The 9,256-nt window shown below is 40.2% G+C and overlaps 1 protein-coding gene across 1 annotated transcript in view; it reads left to right on the top strand.

Moving 5' to 3' along the window:
- The first annotated feature begins 1,084 nt into the window (after window positions 1-1,084).
- AMICA1 (adhesion molecule, interacts with CXADR antigen 1) overlaps window positions 1,085-9,256 on the top strand; it is a 34,704-nt gene continuing 26,532 nt past the window's right edge. The window contains 2 exon segments of the mRNA XM_006833869.1: window positions 1,085-1,210; window positions 3,056-3,281. Coding sequence (XP_006833932.1) covers window positions 1,130-1,210; window positions 3,056-3,281 — 307 coding nt within the window. The 5' untranslated portion in view covers window positions 1,085-1,129.

The following is a 9,256-nucleotide window of genomic DNA, read 5'->3' as shown; positions in this document are numbered from 1 at the left end:
ATCTTTAATCATACATACAGTTGTTCAGTTCTTTCTTACAGTAAAATGTTTGGAGCTAATTTTGATTTCTTTCAAAATAATTCTCTCCAAAGGGCTTATAATTCATTTTTCTTTTACATGTTCCCTACTGTGTATGCCTGCTGTTGGGGCAGGAAGTGAACTTTCTTCTCTCAGGGAAACAGCTTGGATGAAAACCCTGGCACATTTTCTATTTATTCCCATATGTGTTTACTTAACTCTTCTTTGAATGGAACCAGGCAAATCTATCTGTGCCTTCCTTGATTTTATTGTCTGTTTGTATGGATTTTATCTTGAGAAAACAGAAATTTTTTATTTACTGGTTTTCTTTTAGTGACCTCTTGGGCTTATTAGAGTAGTGTACAGATAATAGGGTCAGACCATGTGTGCAAAGATGCTATAAGAAATGCCTAGAAGTTAAAAATCCAGAGCTGATGACAAAGCAGGAGGTGGGCAAGGCAGGGAGAGGACCAGCACAAAGGAAATGCAAGGAAAAGCTATGCTCTGTATTAACCTAATTACAAGGACATGCTCTAAAGCCAGAATCAGCCAGCAATTCAAGTGACAATTTTTTTAAAAGAAGAATGGGAAAAGAAAAAAAGGTGGGTGGCTGGGAATCTAAACCTGTAAACTGGCTTTTCAGATAGGGAGCTACTGGGAAATGAAGAGCAAGATACATTCTTTTTGCTATTTAGTCACATGTGGATGTCCAAACTGCTGATCAAAAAGGCAGTGTTTTAGAGTTTCCTTCCTTTTCTTAGAAAGGATGTATGTATGAGGTGGGAGTGAGGGGATGAGGTTCACTAAAAGAAGGGACTAGATAGGAGCAGGGGACTAGATAGCATTTATTACAAGATGAAGACTGTAGAAACCCTCTACTTAAGTCATGTGGATAGCTGAATGGCATTTCCCTTGACCATGGGGTCACTGGTATGAATGAGAGGTCTCTGAGAACTTTGTGGCATTGGTTTATTTAAGGGAGGGGAAGTGTGCATGGGTGATTGATATGCATTTTTGTTGTAGAGGATATTTATCAAGATGTATGTCTTCTTTGACTTCTATAGATTACTCCACCCCTGAACTAACAGTCCATGTGGGCGATTCAGTCCTGATGGAGTGTGTTTTCCAGAACATGGAAGAGGAACATGTGACCAAGGTGGATTGGATGTTCTCATCAAAAAAGGATGCCAAGGTAAAAAGGAGGAAACTCACCATATCATAGTGGGGAAGAGGAAAATCTGTCAGGTGTTGTGTGGAAGTGCATGTAAGACTTTGGGTTTTGAAGGCTGTGAACTGGGCCTCCTCTTAGGCTCAGCCACTTGGTTGTTATCAGCTGAGCAAGTTACTCAACCTTGCAGTGCTTCAGCTTCCTGATCGTGAAGGTAGAGGTAGTTATGAGGATTAGGGTTGTGTGTAAATCTGGCTGGGGTATGATTTTCATGTTTGGCAGTTATATAATGATGTAATGTGGCAATTATGTAATGATGTAATCTTCTCTCATGATATGGTCTGATATCATTGATTCTGATCTGATGTTAGTGGATTAGGGTGGGATTCAACACCCTTAATCTGGTCATAGCCCTAATCCAATGTGAAGGGAGTCTCTTCAAGGGTGCAGATGGATTTGAATATGTATGTACATTTTGGATAAGCTCTAGTTTTTTGGTTGCTCTGGATCCTGCACCTGGTGCTTATAATCTGACCTACAGTTCTAGGGACTTGAGTGAGTGGTCTCCTGTATTGCCTGTCAATCTTGGAATTCGTTAGTCTCTGCAGCACATGAGCCAGCAGCCTGCTGTCTGACCTGCTGATCTTGAGTTCATCAGCCCCTGCAACTGTTACATTTTACCTTAAACTGTAAGATAAAAATGTGTGGACCATATTTTTTCCTTTTATCTGTGTATAAAATGAATCACATACCTCTTTTCCTTCAGCACATTACAGAGATCATGATGTTGCCATGGGCTGCCACCTTGCTTGGTGTAACTGGTAGTGTAAGAATAAGTTCTACCCAAAGTCTCACTTCTGCTGAGGTATCCCTGATGCCAAGATCTGCATCTTTGACATGGGTTGGAAAAAGGCAACAAGTATATGGTGAAAGTTGTGGCAAAGAGAGCAGTAACATTCAAGTATGATTCTGTCTCTTCCATGTAGATGCTGACCTTGGCTGGGACTGACAGTCTCCTGATGGCTATGCAAAGTACCTTTGAAAAGCCTCAGGATACTATGGCCAGGGTCCACATCAGTCAAGTCATCATGCCATCCACATTGTTGTTATTGTTGTTAAGTGCCATTGAGTCAGTTCTGACTCATGGCAACACTGTACAGGGTTTCCAAAGACCAGCTGGTGAGTTTGTACCTCCAACCTTGAAGTTCAAACTGACCTTGTGGTCTAGTGCTTATCCTACAGTGCCACCAGGACTCCTGTCCATCCATACCAAGCTTCAAAACAAGGAACATGTGATTGAGGCCCAAGTTCAAGTTCCTTGGGCACCAGAAGAGTCACATCTCTAAGGAATGAGACATTACCAAGTTTAATGCTGTTGAGTTTGAAGTCATGGTGGCTAAGAAGTGGCTCATCACAGATGGCTGTGGAGTCAAATACATCCCCCATGGTGGTCCCTTGGACAAGTGATGGGCCCTGCACACATAAGATCCTTATTAGCACCATCTCACCTGACTTATGCTCACCAATACATTGGATTTCTTGTCTCCCCACCACCACAAAAAGAACACAGAGCCTTGTAAGACTCAGTATATTGCTGAAACATTATTTAACTGGGTTGTTGTTGTTGTTAAGTGCTGTCAAAACTGGTTCCAACTCATAGCAACCCTGTATAGGATTTCCTAGAAGTGGCTGGTGAGCTTGAACCACACCTTGTGGTCCAAACCAATTTTGCAGTCCAGCATATTAACCCACAGCACCACACCAAGACTCCAAGTACTTTAAAAAATTTTTTTATCAGAATGATGATGATGGCTAGGCTAGGGATTTTTTTGACTTTTGATTTCCCCCAATGCTGTGTTTGCCTTCCAGGATGAATATGTGCTGTACTACTATGCCAACCTCAGTGTGCCTGTTGGGCGCTTCCAGAATCGTGCATGCTTGGTGGGGGACATCTCACACAGTGATGGTTCTCTCCTGATTCAAGATGTGAACGAGGCTGACCAAGGAACCTATACCTGTGCAATTCGCTTCCTAGGGAAGAGCCTGGTATTCAAAAGAGAGGTGGTACTGCATGTAATACCAGAGGAACCCAAAGGTACAGGATGGTTTCTTAGAGTAGGGCTGATGGGCAAGAGATTTTCTGTGCAAAGAGGGAAGGGAACAGATTTTGTTGTACAAATTTCTGCCTTTGGACTAGGTACTTACTACAGAGTTGTTGTTGTTAAGTACTGTTTAGTTCCAACTCATAACAACCCTGTATAGTGTTTTTGAGTCTTCAGAAGCAGAAAGCCTCATCTTTTTTCCGTGTAGTGGCTTGTGGGCTTGGACTGCTGACCTAGTGGTTAGTATAGTGCTTACCCTATGGCACCACCAGTGCTCTCTGTTGTTGTTTAGTACTGTGGATTCAGTTCTGACTTACAGTGACTCTGTATAGGGTTCTGAGGAGCTGTTGGTGGGTCTGTACTACTGACTTTGTGGTTAGCAGTCCAGTGCTTATTGTACAGCCGCCACACCTGGACTCCTCAGTGCTCCCTACTACAGAGTAAGTCCTAAATAAATTATTCTCTCTCTTTTTTGTAAACCAAAGTCCAAGGCTATCTTTAGTCTCATTTGATTATACAGACTTTAAGAGGGAAGGATTCTAAAGTGATGGTCATTTTGCTTCATTGGAGTTCACAAGGTTATTTTTTTTGTTTGTAATTCTACCTTCCTTTGTGCATCTCTCTGTAAGTATTTATTTATCATGGTAAATTTATCATCTATCTATCGATCTATCTGTCTGCCTACTAGGGTTCTAGTTCATACATGCATGGGTTTTTTCCAAACAAAATATGTTTAAACATATATTTTCGATCCACGAATAGCTGCAAACAAGGTCTCTCAGTAGCACACTTGTTTTAGTGTTCATTTCAGCCAGCCCAAATCACTGCCACTGAATTGATTCCAACTCATAATGAGCTGATAGGACAGAGTAGAACTGCTCCTTAGGGTTTCTGGAAACTTTAAATCTTTATGGGAGCAGATAGCCTCATCTTTCTCCCGGAGAATTTCTGGTGGGTTTGAACTGACAACCTTGTGGTTAGCAGCCCCGTGATTAACCCATGATACCAGCAGGGCTCCTTTAGTGTTCTCAGGGTTTTGTTTTTTTTTAAAGAACCAAGTGGAGCAGTGGCCTCTGAGGTGATCTTCTAAGCCAGTTCAGTTCAAGGCAGAGAGCTCAGAAGGTTATGGTGACTGTTCTGGAATTTCAAAGAGGTCATCTTGATAGATTTCTCCAAGGACACAGGATGATCATGGGAACTTACTATGAAGAAGTTTTAAAAGAAGAAAAAACTGGATTGATTAGGAAAAGTTCAGGAAAGTTGCACTGAAAAATTTTTTTCCATCATGACAATGCATCTGCTTATTCTTGAGGGTAACAAGCACTGTTCTATGAACATTTTATTGGGAAACCTTACTCCATCCTTCCCAGAGTTCCAATCTTGCCCCTTCAGACTTCTTTTTGTTCCCCAAACTCAAAGAACAAGGAAAAGGAGCATGATTTAAGTCCCTTGAGGATGCCAAAACTGCTGTTTTGACGTGGTATAAATCTAAGCATGCAGAATTCTTCAGAGGGAGGGTTTCTGTTGTTATTAAGCACCATCCAGTGGGTTCCAACTCATAGAAACTCTATCTAGGCTTTCTGAGTGGCAGCTGGTGGGTTTGAAACTGCAGACCTTGCAGTTAGCAGTCGAATTCTTATTAGAAATGTTGGAGAGATGGAAACACTGCCTTCAGAAGTGTATAGACCTAGATAGAGGATACATTGAGAAACAATAGCTTCACATTTTGATATTTTTATTTAATAAAGATTTCTATGGTTTTGTAGCAATACTTTTTTATTTACTTTCAATTTAATGTTTTTTTGCATGTGTCTTTCAGTGGCCTTGATTACATTAATCATGCCATGCGACTATCACCCATATCCATTGCCCAAGTTTCCATCACCAATAAATGATTCTCTTTCAAGAAAAATGATAGTTTGTTATTCCTTTAAGACATATTATTTTCATGAAAACTCTATGAAAGAAATATTGCCCTTTTCATACTGCAGATGAGGTAACTGAGCCTAGAGAGAGGTAAAATGACTTGTTTAAGGCTGTACATTGTCAAATGGCATATTTATTGCAGTGAAATCTGTACAAGGAGAACTGGGACTCAATAGCACTATTTTGTTTTCCAGGTCTTGAAAGTTTTCCACCTTTGACAGGGTATGCTGTTAACTATTTTCTATCTTTCTCTACTAGTGAAAAATATTTGAATTATCCTTTTCTGACAGTTTTTTGTTTTACTCAGATTTTGGCTTTCTCAGGTTTCTCTGTACTTGAACATAGACACTTCTGACAACAAAGTCCTTGCTCTTTTTACTATACCCCGATATTTCCCATCAGTGGCTCACATTGCTGCCCTGCCCATAGTTTGTGGGTACTGTGTTAAGTGTTCTGGGGGATATAAAATAATTTCGTTGGATCTTACTTTCCCATGTGTAAATGGAGGGACTGATTTCAGTGGTTTTGAACCTGTTATGTGGAACTCTTAAGCTCAGAACCTTGTAGGCTTCACAAAGGGTGTTGTGAGAAGACCCCAGGACTTCCACCTCTACTCCAACTGAAAGAAAAGTTGTTTCTTTTTCCTGACTTATTGGGGCTTTTGGGTAAGATTTTGTTTGAAGAAAGGATTTTTCTGCTTAAAAACAGTTAACAGCAGACTTCTGGCAAAATGGCAGACTAGGCAGACGCACTACACTGACCCTCTACAACTATAATGCAAGAGACCAAATAAAACAAACACAGATGAAATTTCTGGCACCCTGAACTTTAGAAGAAAGGTTAGAGAGGTGGATGGAGTGCTTGCTGGGAGGAGAGGTTGAGCAGGGACGGTGAGAGAAGGAGACTGGCTCCACCATCTTGTGATTGATCAGCTTTGGCAGTGGAGGTAGGCTTGGCAGAGCAGTGTGTGGATGACAGAAAAGGTGCAATTTCTTCTTTCTTCCCATGCTCCCAAGGTACCAGAAGTGTGGCTAGCTCCCATCCTCATCCATCCGCTGCACAGATCCTGCTCTCTAGGAGTTCCCCATGTGGTTGGAAACCACATCAGTGTGAGGTAGGGGCCGGCTGTGCTGATTTTCTGTGCTGCCTTGGTGCTGGATTCACGTGGGCTTGGCTCCAGTTATACAAATCTCACAGAGTCACCAGACTAGCATTTAACCAGTCACACTGCCCTCAACTTTCCTGTGATCCTAATAAATATTAAATACAGCTCCATCAAGGGCCCCCATGAACTATTTCCAGATTGAGTGCCCTGAACTTAGATAACACTGAGGCCAGTAGGAATGCCATCTAAGAAATCTGCTGTCACATCCTTTCCACAACGACCTTGTGAGTTCCTTGAATTGCATGAGCCACCAGAGATTTCTTCCCTCTGGCCTAACAGCTGCACTGTTTGCTTTTACAAATACAGCAACCCCAAAATGCTCCAGAGACAATAGACAATTTTAGCTCATGCAAAGAAACAAGGGAGAATGATGCAAACAAATGACCAAGATGCTGAGACAGAAAATGTTTCTGAGGAATAAAACGTTATGGAACTAACTGGAAAAGAATTCAAAAGAATGATAATTAGGTGCCTTCAAAGGATAGATAGAAGGATTGAGGCAAGGAGAACACAATAAAAGCTTTACAGGAATTCAGGGAAGCGTTACAAGAACTGACAAAATAAATGCCAATTTTGAAACAGCACAAAAGCTATAGTTAGAAATCCAGAAGATAAATACTAAGACGTCAGAGCAAAGGAGTAAATGCGAAGGAATGGAGACCTGAATTAGTGAGCTTGAGGACAACTTTCTGAATACTAGTATGCTAAGAAGGACAATCAGAAAAAAGAATGAAGAATTCCAAAGAAAGCCTAAGAGTTATATGGGACACCATGAAGAACAACTTATGGGTGATAGGAATTCTAGAATAGGAAGAGACAGCACAGACAAAATTGTTGAAGAGTTCTTGGGAGAAAACTTCCCTAACATGATGAAAGAAGGGAAGATAAGCATACAAGGAGTGGAACGAAGCCCAAACAAGATAGATCCCAAAAGAAAATCACCAAGACATATAATAAAACTTTTCAAAATCAAAGACAAGGAAAGAATCTTTAAAGCAACTTGGGAAAGATGAAAAGTTACCTACAAAGGAGAACCATTAAGACTAAGATCTGATTTCTCAGCAGAAATCATGTAGACAATAAGGCAATGGAATGGCATATACAGAACTCTGAAATTCTGAAAGAAATTTTGAAAGAAAATGATTGTTAATCAAGAATCATATACCCAGCAAAACTGTCCCTCATATACTATGGAGAAATTAGAATATTTCCTGATAAACAGAAATTAAAGGAATTTGTAATGACCAAACCAACTACAAAAAAAAATGCTAAAGGGTATTCTTTGGACTGAGAACCAACAACAGCAAACAACAACCTGAGATTACTGTATATGACAATAGTACTCAAAACACAATCCAGATGTCAAAGTATTTAAAGTAAAACAAACCTTCAAGATTGAAAATAGGGAACCAGAGATATCAATGTATAAAGAAGTCAACTACAAAGCAAAAAGAGGGAATAATGTAGATACCAAACTTCCAAATGGCAAGGATTCTAACTAGATTTAAAGATAAAACAGAGTGTTTTAAGCAGGGAAAAAATTAATAAATTACAGGGTAGCCTCAAAGAAAATTATACACTTGCATATCAAAATAAAAAAAAGAGGGAACTTATAAAGATTTGGTAAGCATTAACAAACAGAAATGAAAATAACAAGGAAACCCATAAACAAAATTTAAGCATAGATAATTGTGTGAAACAAAGACTCCAACAACATCACAAAAAGAAAACCAAACAAAAAAAATACAGGGGAAAAAAAAAAAAAAGTTAAGAGCATGGATGCATTCTTTCAGAGTGTGAGATAGAAGGAAATAAAATAGAAGGAAAGCTTGCAATCTAATTAGGAGCTAGACTCTGATCTCCCAGCTCGAATCAGCCCACACTTAAGAGCTCCTCCAAAGCATCCTGCCTTCTTCTTTTATAACACTCATCACACCTGTTCATTGTGTCTTCCCTGTTCTTTATCAGCCTGAGCACAGTATAAGCAATCAATAAACATTAGTTGAATGAATGCCGTTCTTTTGAACTAGAGTGCCTTAGCTGAGTCTGATTGCTAAAAAATAGAGTTGTTAGAAGGAGTGTGTGATTTGCCCTCTACACTTTCTTCTTATTTTTTCTCCCTTTTTGATTTTTCCATTGCCATTTTTCTCTTCATGCCAAAGTTATGGTTCTCCAGAAAGTGGGGAAAAATGAGTCACTTATCTGGGTTCTCAAGGATTACCTGTGTTCCTTTTTCTGTTTTTGTTCTCTCATGCTGTGGTAGAACATTTGGCACTATTAACATGGCCTACAGAATGGGGTGTCTTTTCCAGCTTAGAGTAGACACCAAAAAACAAAACAAAACAGGAACTGTCAAGTTGACCCTGACTCATGGTGATATTCTGTGTTTTAGGATAGAACTGTGCTCCATAGGGGCTTTTTTTTTTTTTTTAATGTTCTATTGTGAATTATGTGATAGTTTACATGGGAGAACATTAGCTTTACATTCATCCTATCATATATCATTTCATTGCCATGGTTACAATCCCTTCCATGCATCATTAACCAACCAAAGGATATACCCTACAAGCCTGCCACCCCTTCTCCCCACCCCGTCATCAGCACACAGTCCCTCTCCCCGTCTGGGTCTAAAGTCCCCAGCTGCTCCATCTCTCCACGTCATCATCTCTGCCTCCATCTCCGGTGTCACTGCTTCTCTGGGTAGGGTCCAGCTCTCTGCTCTTCTCCCTTGATGATCCCAGGGACCTCTGCTCCAAGACTGCAAAGTCAACCACTCCCCTACTTTTGCTACAAAACATCTACCTTTACATTTCCAACCCTCACAATCAGTCCTGATAACAATTATTCTCTATTGTATCACAAGAGACCTATCCTCAT

The sequence above is a fragment of the Chrysochloris asiatica genome, unplaced genomic scaffold, assembly GCF_000296735.1.
Source record: "Chrysochloris asiatica unplaced genomic scaffold, ChrAsi1.0 scaffold00008, whole genome shotgun sequence".
Classification (NCBI taxonomy): domain Eukaryota; kingdom Metazoa; phylum Chordata; class Mammalia; order Afrosoricida; family Chrysochloridae; genus Chrysochloris; species Chrysochloris asiatica.
The sequence above is the reverse complement of the archived record's forward strand: the minus strand, read 5'-3'. Positions and strand labels throughout refer to the sequence as shown.